This window comes from Rhinolophus sinicus, chromosome 16 (assembly GCF_057876585.1).
Source record: "Rhinolophus sinicus isolate RSI-liver-muscle chromosome 16, RSI-T2T, whole genome shotgun sequence".
Classification (NCBI taxonomy): domain Eukaryota; kingdom Metazoa; phylum Chordata; class Mammalia; order Chiroptera; family Rhinolophidae; genus Rhinolophus; species Rhinolophus sinicus.
In genome coordinates this window covers 10,100,319-10,120,929 of record NC_142516.1, presented here as the reverse complement: position 1 = coordinate 10,120,929, position 20,611 = coordinate 10,100,319, and the positions used below count along the sequence as shown (strand labels likewise).

The window sequence follows — 20,611 nt, the reverse complement described above, 5'->3', positions numbered from 1 at the left end:
CTCAAATTCAAATCTTCACTTCTAAACTGTATCTAGTGCCAGGCCTCTATTTCCATCTGCCTTGGACATTTCTGCCTCATGTCCCATAGGTACTTCAAGCTCAACATGTCAACAACCCAGACGCATCACCTAGTTCCAGGTATACTGCTGTCTGCTAATCCCTTTCACTCCATCCGAATGGAAAGACTCTCAGACCACACTAAGACTTGCTAGGGAACGGATGTATGACTAGATGCAAGTGTTTGTGACTTAGATTCAGGTATTTACTGTGGTTGCTGAATTTCAAAATAAATGTGAAAAGCTCTGATTCCTTAAAACCTTCCCAAGTGTTAATAAACATGAACACGGAGAAGTGAGCCCCTGAAATCAGGCATAGTTCAGTTATCTTAGAAAGAAAATGGATGTATTTCCTTAAGCAAGATAATATCTTTTGAACCAGACAATGTATCAGAGGCCCTGTCTGCATGAAGCTTGCAATCGAGCTGGAAAGACAGACACTATGCAAATGAATACCCTAATACACAATTTGAATTGTGACAGAAGCTGTGAAGGAGAAAAAAAAAGTGCTTTAAGACAAAATGACAGGGGTCTGAATTTAGATGGAATGATGAGGAGAGACATCCTAGGAGGTGACATTTTGAGATGAGGCTTTAGGAATGAGCAGGCATTCACCGGTCAACAACTGGAAGAGGGATAGGGAGAAAAAGCCCCTGAAAAAGTAACAGCATGAGCAAGGGCCACTGAACAAGAGTCCCTGGCACATTAAAAAAACTGAAAACCAGCCTGGCATGATGGAGCAGAGGAGGTGAGAGAGAGAGAGAGAGAGGCACAAGATGAGGTGGGACAGGTTGGTAGGGGCCAAATCATGTGGGGCCCTACAGGGCAGGTTAAAGAGTAGACTTTATTCTAGGGTATCAGAACTCACTAGGAGGGTTTGAATCCTTTTACATCTCACTTGCATGTCACCTGCTAACTCCTCCATCTGCCTGCAAGTCTCCCAGCTCCATGGGGATTCAGAAGCTATTCTCAGTGAGTTCCTCACTTCTGAGTTCCTATGCCAATCCTGTCATCACACTGACCACATCTCAGGATCCTAAACGCCCACAGGAGGGAAAAGACACACAACTGGGTGCATGTCAGGCCTCCAAAAAGGGAGATGAACCTCAGGTAGGAGACTTAATAACAGCCCTGGCAAAGGGTGAAGGGTTGGGGTTAAAGAGAACAACAAAGGAACTGTAACAAATTTAAATAGGATTAGCTTAAATCTCTCTTCAGAACCTGGTACTTCTTTGAGCTCCCATAGTCCATTTTCCTACATACAGAGAAAGCAAGACTTTTCATTGCAGTAATCTGCTGTATATCATTGCATCTAAAAAAGCTACTGATTATAAGACTATTAATTTTCAGTACCACTAGCTAATATGTGTCATGTCCTGTGCTGGAATTTTTACATATGCTCAAGGATCCTATCAGTAACCTTATGTAGATATTATCACCCTGTTATACATGCACTGAACCTCCAAAGCTGAGTAAAATTAGTTAAAGGTAGAACAGTGTGGTAACTTGCCTAACAGGAAATAGGCAGCAGAAGGAAAAGCTAAGCTTCAAACCCAAGTTCCTCCATCCCCAGAGCTCGAGTTCTTCCCACAATTCTCAGCTTGCTGCTCTGTTGACTGCAAATGAGACAGTCAAGCGAGAGATGCTCATTCTCTGATCCTATATGATCAGGATTCTGTCTCCGCAGTTACAAACACTCAGAGAGCTAAAACTTCGCAGTTGGTAGCCCTCCATGCTGAAGGAAGCTCAAGTTTCTCTTCCCCCCCCTTGTTTTCCAATTGCAGCGGCAGTGGAATGAAAAATTTGTGTTGCTGCGTCAAAGGGTCTTAGGTTAGCGTAACCACATGCCAGCTTGCCGAGCAATCCCGGTTACACTCATCTCTGTGTAAACATGGTGCCCCCTTCCTCTCTCAAAAGTGTCCTGGACTGGATGCTATGGTCATCAGAGTCTTGGAGAGAGGAAAAACCCTGGCTGGTCTGGAGGGTATTCAAAAAAACAAATAGCTATTCCATCTGTTTTGTGACGGGAAATTGGGGAGTGGTGTTAGAAGAGTTAGTTTTTATCACCTGACTCCAGGCTCTTTATCCACATTAAGGACTTATCTACATTCTATGACTTAATGCAATACCAGACATCATTAATTACATGGAAGGAAGCTGCAAAATCTTCTCTTTGCCCCATTTTCCTCATGCTGTCTAAAAACATTTATCTACACTAATTCAGGTATTGTATATACATCATGTCCACTTCTCCCGCAATTCTACAAAATTAGTATTACTTCCTTATTTTAAAGATTAAAAAAATGGGGCTGAAAACCTAAAGCCTTTTCCCAAAGTGACGTTTCCAAAGCCCAACCTCATAGAACATGGGAGAACCTGTCTCCTACTTTTCTTTGGGCCATACAAAAAAGAAAAAAAGGCACTTAAAATTTTTAGGGGGGCTATTTGTTATGAAATAAGCGAGACATGAATACTGAATAGTACTTTAGGTGCCATTAAGTCTGTTTACTATAACAGATACATTTTAAAAATTCAGAAATATTTCTCAATTTACCAGGAGTTTAGATCTCCAGAATCTGGCTGGTTAGAAGAGTGCTCTGATAAAAATAATGATTTCAACAATTTACAGTTTACACTTCTAAAACTAGATAATGCTTAAAGAGGCATCGCGTTTGAAATACATGTAAATACAAGAATCATGTTTGAATACATGTAAATACAAGAATCATAAATGCCTCTGGTTAAGCCTCTGGTTAAATCCCATCGGATAAGATGGGATTTAATAAATGTATGTTTTAGTCTGTCCTACCTCATTCAAATTATGAGCCCAAGACCACAGTATGAATACTATCGTGTTTCCCCGAAAATAAGACCTAGCCAGACCATCAGCTCAATGTGTCTTTTGGAGCAAAAATTAATATAAGACCGGGTATTATATTATTATATTATATTAAGACCCGGTCTTATACTACGTTAAAATAAGACTGGGTCTTATATTATGTTAAAATAAGACCGGGTCTTATATTAATTTTGCTCCAAAAGACGCATTAGAGCTGATGGTCTGGCTAGGTCTTATTTTTGGGGAAACACGGTATTCAGTCATTTATTATTACGTATCAAATGTTTAGCCTACAAATACCCAGGTACCGTACCAGGTCCGAGAGATGTGGACATGAAGCAGACAAGAATCCCTGACTTACAGCTGGGAGAGGAAGAGGATACATAAATAAGTATGTGCAATAAAGTGTTTTAGGTTTTCTGGAAGAAGTATGATCATGGACAAAGAAAGGTACTGTCAGGTCTACCCAGGGGGTGTGAAAGACTCCTCAGAGGTGGTGAAAGTTGAGCTCACTTCTGAGAGATGAGTCAGTATTTACTAGACAAGTAGGATAGATAAGAATATTCTAGGGATAAGAGCAACGTGAAACAATACTATTACATATTTCACAAGGTTGATATATAAGTAAGCCATCTTTGATAAAGCTCAATTTTCTTTAAAAGACAATCTTAATTCTTTTATAAATACCTTTCATTTCTACCCACCATCCCCCACCTGCTCTATTCTCTCTCTCTCTCTCTCTCTCTCTCTCTCTCTCTCTCTCTCTCTCTCTCACACACACACACACACACACACACACACAGACTAGTCCACAGTCTGGACTTGTATTATATCACATTTGAAATCTGAAACTGACCAAAGTTAGACAGTTTCAAATTAGGATAGTAAGAGGAATCTTAACTCTATTGCATATAAGCATTTATAAAATGAAAGCTAACATAATAATGCAAAGTACTATATGCAACTAAAAGGGCTAATTTACAAGGACAGTGGGACCCATGACTAAATTTCTGAGGTTTTGAATATGGAAAGTCTCAATATACAGACTTCACAACTGAAATAAATTAAAAATAATTTGTTATTTGAAACCCCCTCTTCATCACCATTTAAAGAGTTTCATATTTTCCATACATTTTAGAACATAAATACTCAGGAACTGTTTCTGATTCTTTCTTCACCTTTGCTTGACAAAGTACTCCCTCTTACCTTTGCAACTTCTGTAAATTTTGCTCTGGAATACTGTAGACTTAGAAAGGAAAACTTTCCAGAATTTTTCGTAATTATCAGTCTGAAATTCCAGAGGTAAAGGAAATCACAAACAACCCTAATACCTGACAAAACAAAAGCACGAAAACCAGGTGACCCTGCCACTTAAATCTACCCCTCAAAACAGTAGGCACTACATAATTATTGGTTATTAGATGCCAGGTATTATTCTGAGCACCCGGCACATTTCAAATCACTTAACCTTCACAATAATCCTACGAAGACTTTACTGTGACGATCTCCAGTATATGGGTGAGGAATGAAATCTCAAAGAGGTAAACCCCAGTAAATGACAGAGCTGGGATTCAAACCCAAGCCATCTGGCTCCAAAGCCCGTGCTCTTAGTCACCACTGTCATGCCTCTGCACGCTCCTTTCTGGAATCTGAACTCCTTCAGCATCACGTCTGTGTATTACATACTTTATATTCACAATTATTCACTGGCCGCTAGAGCCCCTAACACTCACTACACTCATTCCTGTATGTGAAGAGTTCACAGATTGACAGACAGACAAATAAACAATACAATGTAATGAGTCAAGGTTCCAAGTGCTCTCCAAGTGCTGAGGACAGAGTGACTAATTCAGTCAGGGCAAGTTTCACAGAGGAAGTGACACAAGCAGGGCACTGAATGTTGAACTGAACCAAAGTATACTGGGGGGGTGGGGGGTAGGCATTTCAACCATAAAGACAACATGGACAAAATACAGAGGTGGGAAAGAGCAAACCATGCTGGGAAATGGGGAGGTGTTCTCTGTCTCATTATAAAGGTAAGTGGCAGGAAACCAGGCTGCAAGTTGGGTCAAGGTCAGATTGTGCTGGGCCTTAAATCCAAGAAATTTGGGGTAGATCTTGAAGGGACCAGGGAACCATCAAGAGTTTTGACTAAAGAGAAATGGTTGATGACATGATTTGACTTAGGTTTTAGAAAGACATCTCTGGCCACCTTAGGGAGGATAGAGATGAAAAGGTCACTGGGTTGCAGGCCATTAGGAAGAGTCCACAGGGGAGAAGCTGACGTGTGAACGCAGAGGGAACAGCAGAACTGGACAGACTAGGGAGCAATTTAGGAGGAACAATAACAGGACTTAATGACTGCGGGCTGGTAGGTGAGCCCCCGCGAGCAACAGAGACTGGTTCCGTGAGGCTAAAGCTAAGACTCAGACTACAGCTCTCAAAAGCAGCCATGGTCTACTTAGTTATAATCATTGGGTAACACGCCAGAAACAAGACCATCCAACAGGATTCACAGATGTCTAAAATTTAGTGGGGCTTTTTAGGAGCCACACTAAAACCAGGAGAACACTTCTAATAAGAATGTGTAAGCAAGGACTGCGTGATTAACTTTTCCTGGAGTCAGATTCTAGCAAGTACTAGTAGCACAACATACTGTGTTTCCCCAAAAATAAGACCTAGCCAGACCATCAGCTCTAATGCGTGTTTTGGAGCAAAAATTAATATAAGACCCAGTCTTATTTTACTATAAGAAGGGGTATAATATATAATGTAATACAATACTGGGTCTTATATTAATTTTTGCTCCAAAAGATGCATTAGAGCTGATGGTCTGGCTGGGTCTTATTTTCGGGGAAACATGGTAACTATATAGCTTGGTGTGCTTTCAGAAAGAATTTGTCTTTTTAATGCATTCCTTCCATATAACTGTAACAGCTGGGGAGTGACCAAATTAGGAAGGAATCTTCAACTTAAAAGAGCCTTAAATCAGAAAATGTATCAATTTTTCAACTGAGTTTGGCTAAATGTTTGTTGTTTGGAAATACAGTTTCATTAAGAAGCCAGTGCAACCCCATTCCATTCTTAAATTCACCCTTTTCTGGAATTGGGAGGGGAACTCAGGGTATACTGGGGGTGCCCAAAAAATGTATACAAGTGGACACTTCGGTCAACATTGTTCAAGCAGTAGTTCGTCATAATCAGAAGTGTCTGGATGCTGATGGTGACCACTTTGAGCACCTCTTGTAATTGCAGAAGTCAAACGTGACTTGTATTCATCTTTTGTTATTGGTATATATTGAGTATTACAATTTTAATACAATTTTCCTTTCTTAAAATGTGTATACATTTTTTTGGCACCATCTGTAGATACGGCAGGATAGTACCTCTTACATACAAAATGGGTTTGGTTTGGTTTTTTTCCAGCAAACATTTCAAAAAGCAGCAACCTGACATCTGTATAAACTGATAAATTTGACTTGTAACAGCAAGGGGCAAATAAGAAGCAACATGTGATAGATTATTTTTTAGGATTATTTTTTACCCATCCATGAGCCTATAACTTGAAAAACATTTAAACAGGCCAATCAAGAACAGGACACTTTTAAACATATACAAAGAAGTAGATGTTTAATCTGAGATGCATTATACATCTTTAATCTATCGATGAAATATTTTCAGAAATCCGTAATGGGGTCCATCATAACGGCTACATTTGGTAACAATCATGGAAACAGACCTACTTGAAGAACGCTGACTCAGCAGGGTGCTTTGTTGCTGCTAGGCTAAACAATCACCTCCCAGGTTTCAGGTCTGAAGAGAATGAGTCTACATTTGAGGATGAGAAAATTCCATTTCCACCTATAATCCCAGACTGCTAAATTACTAAGAAATATAGAAGCTGACTTTTTGAGCAAGAGGTCAAAAAAATCCATGACTCAACAGTGACTCTTAGAAACGCACACATTTCAAACAAACCTAAAAGGAATCTTCTTTTAAGGGCAGCGCCAAGACTTCCACTTAGGTTTCTCCATGCCACTCGTGTTAACGTGACTAACTTCTATGGCTTCACAACACAGACAATGAGAAATTGCATGCTTGTGATTGCATGGTGGCCTCACCACCCAAAGGTCCTAGTTCTCAGAGACACCCCACTTTCTGGCCCTGCCATTGCTCTGCCAACCACCTAGACCCCATGGACATGCATTACCTTTGTAGCCTACTGGGCAGTAGGTCCTTCAGGAAAGATGGAACCCACTCCTCCTCTCGCCCTGGGACAGTGTCTGGCTCATATTCCACAGACACTAACTACACTCATCCAATCGCTCGCTCAAAGCACAAAATCAAATCTACTCTCCCAGACAGTTTCGGCCCCCAAAAACAGACATGAGGGGGGTAAAAATCAGCAAACGCAGCCACTTATAAGTTAGTTTTTTTTAAGGCCAGGCTGCAGAGCCATTTTAAAGTGTGATCGTTTGACCCTTACATAAGTAATTCCTTTGGATGAGATTCAAATGAACTGACAAATTCTGTTCCATGTATATGGTGTCATAAAAAGTTTCTGGGACCAAACTTGACCTCACCATTTAAAGTGGATCAAATCAGAACAGACTGTATGAGTAGGTTGGAAGCGTGACAGCATCCACTTTAGAGAAGAATGGGGGGGGGGGGGGGGGCAGGGGAGAGACAGCTGAAAAGTTTCCAAGAGAAATGGGATACACCAGGTCTGATTCCATCCTTTGTGAGCTGGGTGAATGCAAGGCCCAAAGGACCACAAACCCAAATTTCAATTCCAACTTGAAGATACTATGGCTTAGACAAGTCCCTGTAGAAGGACTGGCGGCATCTTTGTGGAATCAATGTCACATTTTACACAGACCAGGTACTCTGCTGCTTATGTTTCTCTGCCTAATAATAACAGGGGAAATCAAATTTTATCATTTGTTTTACACTTTGTGTAAATACAATACATGTGTGTCATATTATACAATGTTGGTACAATAAAGCTTCCTTTCACAGTAACAAAAAATTTAGGATCTGTGTGTATTCTATCTGGCATTTTCTTATTAGATAGGATTCTTTCAATGAACAAGTTTTAAATAGCAATGTTGACTCTCTGGCTTATGAATATTTGGGAGAAAACACTATGAAAGTTTTCAGATACAGGAGCTCCCCAAAAGAATAAGGCAATCACCCACATACAAGTAGCAAGTCTTTTAGTAGACATTATCTGTTGTCTTCCTAATCAGAATCTTCCAATCTATTTACATAGCTTATACTGCGAATAACTGTGAGCTTACAAAATGTTTTCTTTAGAGCATCCCTGAAGCATGAACAGGAGAAAACTCCATATTTAAGCAATTGCATGCAACTCAGAAATGCCAATTTCCATCATAATTAGCCTAAGTTATGCAACATATTTTTGTTCCTTTTTAGTATATAGGTGATGTGTTTTTATAATTTGCTTAACTGCCTATAGTGAAATTTTAAAATCACATAGACCATATAAAACCATAAAAGAAAGGGCACCTTTTTATTTTTCCCAATGTACCATGTTTCTACATTGCTTATAGAGCTTCTACAAGAAACACTGTTCGTTTCTATATAAAGATTTCCATAAAATTTTTATAGTTTCTGTAAATGCATCAAGATTGTTGGTTTCATTATAACCTCTGTTTCAGTGCCAGTGGAAAGAAAAATTACCTGCAACTCTAAAGAGCGATCTACGTACACAGGGGTGGGTAAGTGTGCTCCGACCTCTACTTAAAGAGCTCTGAGACACTCACTATACTTCATCAAAATATAGATGAGCACACTGGAAAAGCAACTTCTAGCACAATGAACTCTATTCGCCACTCTCAGAACAAACAAGCTATAAAATGTGGAACGGTGAGAACAAATTATTAATTCTACATGTTTTAGTATAAGTAATCGTATTATAACTAATACATTTTAAAATGGTATGTGTAATGCCTATTATACTTGACACATTAGAAGGCCATTTATGGAAATCTCTCTGATAAGTTACTATAGCTTTCTATTTCAAATTATCCCACATACATGGTGTAATTACTAAAAGCTCATTTTTCTTAATCTGAAAAAATCATATGTTTTGAAGCCAAAGATGGGATTTTGATGACAGTGGTGACCATGATTTGCTAACATGTTAATTTAACTATCCTTTGCTCCCTTAATTCAATTAGTATTCATTAAAACTGCACTAATCACAATGAGTAAAGTTTTACCAATTATTTCTGTAATTATGAATGAATACAGTAAACGTAATAGAATAATTATAAATCCACTTAATTAATTAAAAAGCTATTTCCAGCAGGGAAAGATATTCTTTTTTTTATTTAACGTTATATTGACATGCTGATATCTTTGAGAAGGCATTTCTAGAAATTAAGGAAATACATTAATATTGTGATTCTGTTCTTCTTTAGCAAAAATTTTCTATTGGACAGGCTGTATTAAAAGCCACATTATCTATAGCTATAATAAGAAATTGAAAAGAATCTGGTTTAAACTACCCAAACCAAAGTGACTTGAAAACTGCACCTGTAATTTAGTAATCTTAACCCTAAAAAAAAATTAGGTTACTCCATATTATGCTTATGAGAGATAAAAATTTTTTAATTTCCTAAGTAAGTTGTTAGATTGTTTTTAAAAGCAGGATCCTTTTCAAGTCAGGATCCTACCAATGTTGGTGTTTTAGTATTTAAACAAGCTAAGCATTAAACAAAAGTAGATGCACAAATAATGTGAACTCTGAAAAGATCTTGCTTTCTGTCTTTTTTGTTGTTTGTTTTTCTTTTATAAAAAATAAAGGCATGTCATTCTGGAATTAACAAAGCCTGTACTTCCAGGTTTAAAGATAGCAGGCTTACCAGATTTTAAATGAAATATTGAGTGCTACAGTGATTTAATGGTTTTAAGCCATACATGTCATTGCGGTCTGAGGGTGTCACAGACAACTTAAGGAAGAAAAAAAAAATGGGGCACAGAGAAATCACTTTGTCAGTAATTACAATCAAGAGTCCTAGAATGTGGCTCAGGCTGCTCATTACTTCTTCCTTCTGTATCAAGACCCTTATTTACATTTCAGATTACATTTTTTATGAAACAGTAAGATCTATCAGAGCTGAGAGGACTGAAATAATGAGGGGAAAACATTTTAATAAAACGTGTTGGGTCTGCATTACTTCCGTGTCAGAAAGAAAGGCTACTTCTGTAGTGATGGATCATTTATTCTGCTTCTAAACGAGAAGCAAAAAGATGAAACTGATGAACTTTTACTGCCCATTTGTCTTTAGCAGACAATTAAGACAGAAAAGATCAAAATGGATTATCATACCATGCAGACAACTGGCCCAACAGTAATACATCTCCGGGACCACAGATTTGTAACTCTCTTTTATCCCTCCCCTTTCTTCTTACTTCTTTTTCCACTCTAAAGGCAGTGCTAGCTTTGTGGCTCAAGGAGAGCCAAAAGGCTGGTCATCATTATTCAGTCACAGATGTCAATCTAACCTCCCTTTTTTCTCAGTTTCTAAAGCAGTGAGCCACAATAATTTGTGACAGATTCTTTTACTGTAAGGTACAAAGAACACACAGAATAAAACATCTAGCAGCAGCAAGCGTCTCTGATCAAGTGTGCTGGTACATGGGAAATACACAAATGTAAAAACAAGCACTGGTAGTTTAGGCGAATGAGGAAGAAAGCTGGTGTGGAGGAGAGTCTGTGTGTGCATGTGTAGTAATAAGCACTATAGTTTGTGGTGAATTATCTCAAATATTCCTTATGGATTACATCATAAATGTTTAATACTAGAAATGTTGTTTAGATTAAGTGCATATTCAGCATTTAAGGTTTGTATGTAATAAAAATATTTCTAAGAATTTCTTTATAATAGTACACCGAGGGGAAAGAATTTGGTTTAATCCAACAAATGCTAAGAAGAGAAAATATATAAGATCAGAACCCAAAGGATAAAAAAGGTAAATAAGAAATATACAGGTCTCATTTCAGCTACCAGTAAATCAACTCTCGAATAAATTTCTGGGAACTTGGAGGTCACTTCATCAAAAACAAAGTAGATCTGTCATTCATCCTTCATTCTTAAGTTACATGTGGGAAAGAAAGGAAGCCTGGCGTTGAGTCAACTTGGAAGAGATGCTAAGTAAGGCAGTGATGTACATACTCTCTTAAGTCTACAACTAGCCCATGAGTACTGTCCTCCAAATTTCAAAGTTGTGTCACTGATCCAAACAAAGAAAGCAAATACCTATCCAACGAGCACTTTAAACTGGCTGAAAGCTGTCATTAGTTTTTAGGCTCTTACTATTAGTTTGGTGCAAAAGTAATTGCGGTTTAAAACATTAATAACGCAAAAACTGCAATTACTTTTGCACCAACCTAATATAATTTTAAAGACTTCCAACTTCAATATAAGAAACACTTGTACGGTCACCCATTAACCAAAGTAAAGAGAACCAAGTTCATAACATAACATATCTAATCTGTAAACTGGGCTCTATATGCAATGACAGAATTAATAATAGCCCACATTTCTCTATATATACACAAATACACTATATATACACATGTATATATAGTACCTACATATATACACATGTACTCTCCTCAAACGCACAAACATATACATATACTTAGTGAAATAAACATGGGAAAATAAACACCAAATTGTCACAGTGGTTAGCTCATCTTTGAGTAGCTAAATTACAGATGGCTTGTATATTCTTTATTTTCATTCTTTTTATTTATTTTTGAGTTATCTATATTTCCTAAATATTTTTGTCATAAACATAGTATTCATGTGATTTTTAAAAGTTATACCAGAAAAATCGTGTCGCTCAAAAGTTTACAGATGTAGTAAGACACTATGTTTAAAAGAATAGATCCATGTTATTTTTTTCTCCTACGAAATTTTCTCTCACTGGGTAACTGAGATCATGGTACCACACAGGTAACTTACTTAGACACAAAATTTTAGAATAATGATTTTCTTAAGAGCTATGGCCTCAAGTCTATTCAAAATCATATTTTCCACCCTTTAGACATTGATTAAGGGGGGGAATCATTAATATAAAGGTCCTATAATCTTTGGGTTGCGTAGTTTAAATCCAGTGGGCTCAATCCCATGGCAATTTAAGACAAGATGAAAATTCAGCTCTACAGTTGGAAGATGAAATAAGGGATAGAGTGAGAAGATTAATGTTTTTTTAAATCTCATTTAAGTCTTGAGATCACACATAAAGCAAATCATACCAGTTCTCTTGGATTCTTGGACAATAAAATCTCATTACAAAGCATCTCATTATACTGATTATCCAGTTATACTCCTGGTCACAATATATCACCTGTACTCAGAAAGATGTATCAGATACCTTGCCCTCTATACAACAGGCCACACTGCAAAGGTGTTACTACTACTGTACTGGATACTGTATTTCCCCAAAAATAAGACCTAGCTGGACAATCTACGCTACTGCATCTTTTAGAGCAAAAATTAATATAAGACCCAGTATTATATTATACCCGGTATTATACCGTATCGTATCGTATCGTATCGTATCGTATCGTATCGTATCATATCATACCCAGTCTTTTATTATAGTAAAATAAGACCGGGTCTTATATTAATTTTTGCTCCAAAAGACACTTTAGAGATGATTGCCCAACTAGGTCTTATTTTCGGGGAAACACGGTATTTCTATTCCATTGTATTTATCCTCATTCAAGGACTTTTTTAACAGGCAAAACTAAGTGGATGTACTTCAGAAACATTTTTATTGTGTACAATATTCCACATGTGAAAGGTTTTATTCACTTGTTTTACTCAATGTAAGCAAGGATGCTTTTATTAAAAAGCATACCAAACTGTATATTTGAATTAAAAATGTAAGGTGCCCAAAAAAGCTTCAAAACGTCTCTACTGTTTCTTTAGAAACTAGAATCCAGGATGTATAACCTGGGTCTAATTATCAAGAGTAGAGCAGCACCAGAACTTCAATAGTAGTTTGTGGTTAAAATAGCTCCTTCCACGCCATTCCATGCTTGCAGAATACAGGAAATTCAAGATGGCAGCACTCACTGGCCAATCTTAACTTTCCCTACCATCGTTACAACTACCTTCACCCTGAAGACCCTTCCAGCATGTGTATCTTCTCCTTCGAGTACTACCATAACACAGCTTCCTAATCTATTTCAAATTTCAGGAAATGTTATAAACTTCTCTCTTCCCCTTTTTGTTACACTGATTTTTGACACTTAAAAAGCATTATAAAAAAAAAGTTCACAGGCAATCCAAAAACGGATTTCCTAATGAACTGCAGACTGTAGCATACCTCAAAGTAAAAAGTAAAATTTGTGATAGATTTTCTTCCTTACTTTCTGTGCGTTTTTCCCCTGAAGGTAACACCCCAAATCTAGCACCAATATTTTCAGTCCTACTTCAATATGTTTTACTTTTTGTCTTGGGTTCCTAATTACTGTTGCTCTTCCTTTCTAAAAATTCATTTATCTCTTTCAGTAAAAAAAGAACAGTAATAATGTTGAACAACTCTGAAATAAATTTTGTCATGTAAAAAATTAATTACGCATTCCGAACCTGGTCACTGTAGTCCTCCGGGAATTGCCTCTGCACCTCAGGATCTGTAAATAATTGACAGATAATATTAATTGGCTTTGGATTAGTGAGCAAGCAGAGGATCACACATTAATATTTGATCAGAAGATGATAGCAGCCCTGGCAGGGGATCCAAGGGGGGCAGCTGAGGCTGCTATGTTGATGAGCACGAGGAAGGACTCCACAAGGCACTCCCGTTACCCTCCTCCAGAAACACAAAAAAGAAAAATTTTAAAGACCTGATGCTACTGTTAACTTTAGACTATTACCTAATGCAAAAATCTTGCCAGCTGCAAATTGCCCTCAATATATTTTCCCAGAGAAAATGAGTCTTAAACCTGCTTGACTTTTCTTGTCTAATCAGAAGAAGCCTCCTTTTCACAGTCACAGATGTAAGCTTGATAAACCGCCTTAAAGACCAGTTTCAGATCGGGGGTGGGGGGAGCCTGCCAGTGAGGGTGAGAGAATTCTTTCAAGGAACAAATGCAAAACTCCTTGCTTTTAAAAATAAAATATGCCCTTCCCAAAATATTTATGGCTCCTGAAAATACAAATAAAACTAGGTAAAGTCTTCTTCAAAACAGAACCAAACAGCACACTTTTAGCTTACCAGTGAAAATGACATATCGTGATGTGAGATATGTTCTAACATAATTACACTTGCTAAGAAACAAACAAACAAACAAAATACATAGGTGAAAACACCTTGCATGACCATCGTTTAAAATGGAATTGCTAAAGGGGTCACCTGGCTCCTCAATCATAATTGCAAGATAATCCAATGCCATTGTCTGTAAGTCAATACAGAAGTATACTAATTAAAAGCTATTACACTCCATTTGTTATTGATTCGGAAAACATTCAATCTTTTCTAATAAGAAAGATTTGGTTCCTCCGAGACACATTAAGGAGAGTGATCAGAATAATATCTATTTGAGAAATTAGAGGGTCCCTTCTCACAGAGATTACAGTATATACTACTAACTTTTCATATCTATCTTTTGAAACACCACCTTACTCCTCTGCGAAAGCCAATCCAAAAGTTAAAACCCTTCAAATCACAAAACAAAAACGCAGTTAGTTCATTGTGCTGCAGGAAAGAATCAAAAAGGGAGAAGACTAAGGGCCTAGTCACATACTCCACTTAAATCCTAGAAATACCAGTTTTCAATGGATGTTATTTTCAAAACCCAAGGCTAATAACAAACAGGCATACACAAAAGGTCACACCAAAAGCAGAGCTTCCCAAAATGGTTCACGCAAAACAGCTGAAAGGCTCTGGAGATCATTTCTTTCAGCTCTTGAGGTATCTTCTGGTTGACTTAAAAACTGGGGATCAATTTCTTGTTTTTAACCCTCATCTTCAAACACGAGAAGTGACAAAGGATGTGCCTAGGCTGTGAAAAGCAGAGTGCTGGTGTAATCCCCGACACAGTACTGTGCAGGGCTGCCCTGCTGGCCCAGCATGGGCCCTGTCCCTTGTCTCTGGCCAGAGGGCTGAATAGGGAAGGATTTGGCCCTCTTGGGACAGGAGGCCAGAGGGCGCTAACGGTGTGGCATGGAAAGCACTAGGTTGGTCTACAGGGAAAAATCAGCCAGCAGGATGCAAAGGGGCAGCCAGATGCCCAACAAACCTCTAACGTGTGCTGTGGGGTGCGGTGGGGGTGAGGAGGAGCCTAAAAAGAGGGCAGTGGCTATAATTCCTAAAACATACATAAATGAGTTGGTCCAGGGGAAAAAATGGTGTTTTAGGATTTAAATTTCGTTCCAAGACCCCCAAAAAAAGGACTTCTAAGTCACTGAGGTACATAGTAAAATGGAGGTTGGGAAAACCACAAAATAATCTAAGACTTATTCTTTTCTTTTTTTAATTTATTGGGGTGACAATTGTTAGTAAAATTACATAGATTTCAGGTGTACAATTCTGTATTACATCATCTATAAATCCCATTGTGTGTTCACCACCCAGAGTCAGTTCTCCTTCCATCACCATATATTTGATCCCTCTTACCCTCATCTCCCATCCCCCACCCTAAGGCTTATTCTTTTTCTTCCAGTTGTCATGTAGTTAATGCTTACTCTTCAACCAGAAAACTTCAGACAGAAACGACTCACGTATAAAGCTTTCATATCATGTCCTCGTTCTTGCAGTATTTGTGCTTCTTGGGAACCACAAAATACTGATGGAAATAAAGATGGAATAAAACCAAAGACTTTATTTTTTATCACCCGTTTTTGAGGGGATGAATGTCAGAAACCAAAATTTGTGGTACATTCTTCAGTTAAAAAAAGTTTCTCGATATAGGTGGGAGAAGGAAAGTTTTTAAATCTCTTTAACCAACTAGATTAATAAGAAACTAAATAATTAACTTGTCACTTTAAAATGCATTTTATTCACATATACAACATAATAGATTTGAAAAAAAGAGAAGGGGGGCCGGCCCGGTGGCTCAGGCGGTTAGAGCTCCGTGCTCCTAACTCCGAAGGCTGCCGGTTCGATTCCCACATGGGCCAGTGGGCTCTCAACCACAAGGTTGCCAGTTCAATTCCTCGAGTCCCGCAAGGGATGGTGGGCTCTGCCCCCTGCAACTAAGATTGAACACGGCACCTTGAGCTGAGCTGCCTCCCGGATGGCTCAGTTGTTGGTTGGAGCGCGGGGCTCTCAACCACAAGGTTGCCAGTTCAATTCCTCGAGTCCCGCAAGGGATGGTGGGCTCTGCCCCCTGCAACTAAAAAATTGAACATGGCACCTTGAGCTGAGCTGCCGCTGAGCTCCCGGATGGCTCAGTTGGTTGGAGCGCGTCCTCTCAACCACAAGGTTGCCGGTTCGACTCCCGCAAGGGATGGTGGGCTGTGCCCCCTGCAACTAGCAACGGCAACTGGACCTGGAGCTGAGCTGCGCCCTCCACAACTAAGACTGAAAGAACAACAACTTGAAGCCGAACAGAACCCTCCACAACTAAGATTGAAAGGACAACAATTTGACCATTGTTCCCCAATAAAGTCCTGTTCCCCTTCCCCAATAAAATCTTTAAAAAAAAAAAAAAAAAAAAGAGAAGGACACATGGATAAAAGGAAAAATCAACCTATTTTAATATACTGAAGGTAAGTACGCCCATGGAATGCCAAGATGGGGGTCATTCAAACCATAATATTCTAAACACGGCCTCAATGGTAGCAACGTAACAAACACCACCAACTAAATTCCTTCAGCTGTCCTAGGACTAACCCTAGAGTGCAAGTTGCAGATCGTAACAGAATCATCTTCCAAGATAATACATGGATTATTATTTACTATGATTCAAGCATAAAACTTTTGATTTCCTTTAAGGCCCTGAGGTTTGGGGGAAAAAAAACAAAAAAACTGCATGGGTCCTTAGCACTCTTCTAAAGCAATATTTCTTTTTTTAAAAAGGCAATGCTTTTTAAAACCAAAGCCCAACCTATAAAGTTCCATTCAATTAGCTCAGAGATCCAGTCTGATAGTTAATAAAACTATGACAGCCATTTTGTAAAAATTAACACAAACACTGAAAAAATTTTATTTGAATTTTCTTAAAATGTCTATTTTACACAGTAGGTTGAAATCTCTCTTCACAATTGAGTTGATCATTATGCCATAATATCACCAAAATATCGACATTGGAAACATCTGAGTTGAAAAGGTCCAAATACAATCTGCTTTTCTCAAGCAACACAACACCCGCCTTTACTAACAGTTTCAGCATGGCACATGGACAAAACCTAGCGCCCTGCAGTTAAGCAAACCGCCTTTAAATTTTCTGTCTGGCAGCAATCCACTTGCGTGTCTGTATGTTTTTTACAAGTACTCTATGTATTTCATTGCATCAGCTGCATTTCTTTGAGTTTTAAATGGTCTGGGAACATTTTATAAAATGTTCTGTATCTTTATATGGAAAATAACATACACGGGAAAACTGTGCATCGGTCTAATATTTATGTATCTATTTCTTTATCCGCCCTCCAATGCTATAATCGCTAACCTGCTCGTATTCATACCCTCACAGCCAAATACAGTGTCACCAAACAGCTACCTCGAAACGCAAAAATCTGCAAATGACAGAACTACCATGGAAAAAGCAACAATTTGCTTAGGCAGTAATAGTGTTATCGGTATATGTCAAGCATTTTCCTCTAAGAATTGTCCGTCTGACAGAAAATTAAGACTATAATATAGTGACACAAGCAAACTTTTCCTTCCTTATCCTTCTCTCTCAGCAACTTTCTCCAGATTTAAGTTATTACAACATTAAAAATCAATTTCATCACCTCCTAGGAAAACACTTTTCAACGACAACAAAAAAATCGCACTTAAAATATCTTGCCAACACGATGTATGGTATGGTCGCGTCCATATACCTCTTAACCACATAAGCCGAGAAGAGGCAGCTGGCTCTGGAATAAGGCTTCACTTCACACACTATGTCAATGTGATGGGCCACCACCTCCTCCCAGCAACATGGCCACACAGGAGGCTGTCCCCACACAGACGTGTACACCACCTCCACTGGAGGCCACATTTCCGTATTTAAAACAGGCATTTCACAATGTAGACTCCCAACAGCACAATCTCATTTAGGCACCGAACATGACCACGCTTGAAAGGCTATGTCTGCACAGCAAAAAAACTTGATCTCAGAACAAATATGTCTGACTTTTTTTTTTTAAAGAAAGACTAATTTTCTTCCATTTCAACAGTCCATGTTTTCTAGTCTTCTACTGTAACATACTTTTAAATCTTTAAGATATACCAGATTGCCACAGGATGTTTAATTAATAGAATAAGAGTTTGGGCAAGACTTACTAGAAAGGTGCTATAAATTATTTTACACAGGCTCCAAAACGTTGAGTTCTGCCTTAGGCTTAAAGTTCCTAGAAAACGTGGTAGACAGATCTTTTACAACAGAAATGCAAAATAATTCATAAAAGTACTGTGGTTATGTATGAGGGCTCATTTGTAGAGCAGTAACTAGTATGTACATACACACACACACACACACACACCCCTCACCAAATTATGTTCCTGTTTTTCTGTGTCACTCCAATGACTCCATTTGAAGGGTCTAGGCATGACACTAACTGATTACTGAAAAATATACTATCTTCGTTTTCTGTGAAAGGCATAACAACTGCGTACTAACCAAATGTTACAATCTTCTATAACTGGAGCTTTTTAAGAAAGAAATTTAAAGAAACTACAAATGTGGCCGTTAACACAGGAATCTATACTGCTTTCACTTTTAACACGCTAGGTATCCAGGCAGAAAACATTACAGTTAATGCCTACTCAATTTATCCAGTCATTATTTCTAGACTATTTCAGTTAATAAGAGACAAAATATTGAATATATTATTCAAAATATTGAATTACAATTATAAAAATCTTCCCTTTAAAAGCGAGACTTTAAAATTAGCCATAAACCATATAATCTCATTGTTCGATTTCATGGAGTTTAGGATACTGTCTTCCTCTCCCCACAACCGTAAATGTTAATCCAAGCTGTAACCAGATTTAATTTTCCAGATGAGAAGATGGGAATATGCTACAAACGAGTAACAGTCCATTACACTGCTCTTTCCCTAATGGCATTTTCAAATTTTATACACTAAAAATGTAGGCTCTCAGAAAATAGTCTGAGTTGTACGTTTTGAGGACAAGCTCAATCTTCCCCCAAACACACTCAGAAATAAACTTTCTTTTAATCTTCAAGAGGAAAAGTTAATTTTTTTCATATAATGTAGAATTATAGTATGATTGCAACTGGACTGCACTAAACTAATAAAGAGCTTTAAGGACACTACCTATTAAACCTATTATAGCTATAAAAAACCCAACTTCGCTTACTTTGTATAAACTACCTGAATCATTAGTTTAGCATTTTAACTAAATACAATTACTCTAGTAAATTTTTCCATTTATGATAACTAAAATTTACTTATTAAAAATAATCTAGTTTGGAAAGGAATGTTTCAAATGTTCTTATAGCAAAAAATCAACGTTTTCCTTTTCGACATTAAAACAAAATGGTTTGTTGTCTCTCCTTTAAAAATGTTTCTAAATTAAAAATCACTCGTTTCAAAAGAAATTTACTGATTCCAAAATGCGGATTGTATCCTGAAATTACAAAGGAGTATGTAATTCATTAATCTAAAAAACTATTTTCAAAGGTCTTTAAATGAACATTCGGTTTCAGTGTACAAATGGAATTTCTTACTTTAAAAAAAAACACCTAGGTATTAACTTTTTGTTCTAAAACAAGAAGACTGTAAGACATAAAAACTCTGAGTCATCACCAATTTTAAACCATGCTTCTTTCTATTCTAGCCTTTTCACGCAACACTGGCATTGAAAATACATTCAAAAACTACTTTGCAGCAGCCAGCCTGATAACACAGGAGCAGTTCACCATCTACACCTATAATAAAAACCCAAATAGCATAATTCGGGGAAGGAGAGCACAACCCACCTCAGTATGGCAAGCAATGGGCCCATTCATGTGCCCGATTCCTCCTCACACTAACATATTCTGCCTTTCAGACATGTCCTGCTTCGAGGTGACTAGGCACAAACAGCAGACACTGACCTATTGTTTGCAGTTGTTGGAGATATGAATGTAGTACAGTTACCAATGAAGTGAATCAACAAGTCCTAAATGCATCAGCTGTTCTACAAATAATGAGTCCATTGACATTATGCAGTAAAATCTAGGGAGTTTCATCTTTCTTTCTAGAGAATGCTGATATTTTGACCAGCCAATGCCATTACTTAATGATAGTTAGAAATATTTTTCATAACTAATTTCATCTACAAAAGGAATATAATAAATCTGATCCTTAACCAAACTTATGCCACATAAACCCCAAAATCAAACGTTAGTCAAACTCCAAAGGGAGCTTTAAAATGAAAAAGAGAGGGTATGCTGCAGGGAAAAAAATATCAAAAGAATATGTTCACATATTCTTACCTTTCTTCCTACTGAATATCAAGTTTTCAACTTTCATTATCATTTAAATATTTAGAGTTTTTTTAATTAGTTCGATG

General features: G+C 37.7%; 1 protein-coding gene across 13 annotated transcripts in view; it reads right to left on the bottom strand.

Moving 5' to 3' along the window:
* Positions 1-20,611, bottom strand: part of DENND1A (DENN domain containing 1A) — a 472,628-nt gene that overhangs the window by 348,838 nt on the left and 103,179 nt on the right. For all 13 annotated transcript variants that reach the window (XM_088793184.1, XM_088793181.1, XM_088793185.1 and 10 more), the window contains one exon: positions 13,531-13,574. In XM_088793184.1, coding sequence (XP_088649310.1) covers positions 13,531-13,574 — 44 coding nt within the window. The remainder of the gene's footprint in view (positions 1-13,530; positions 13,575-20,611) is intronic.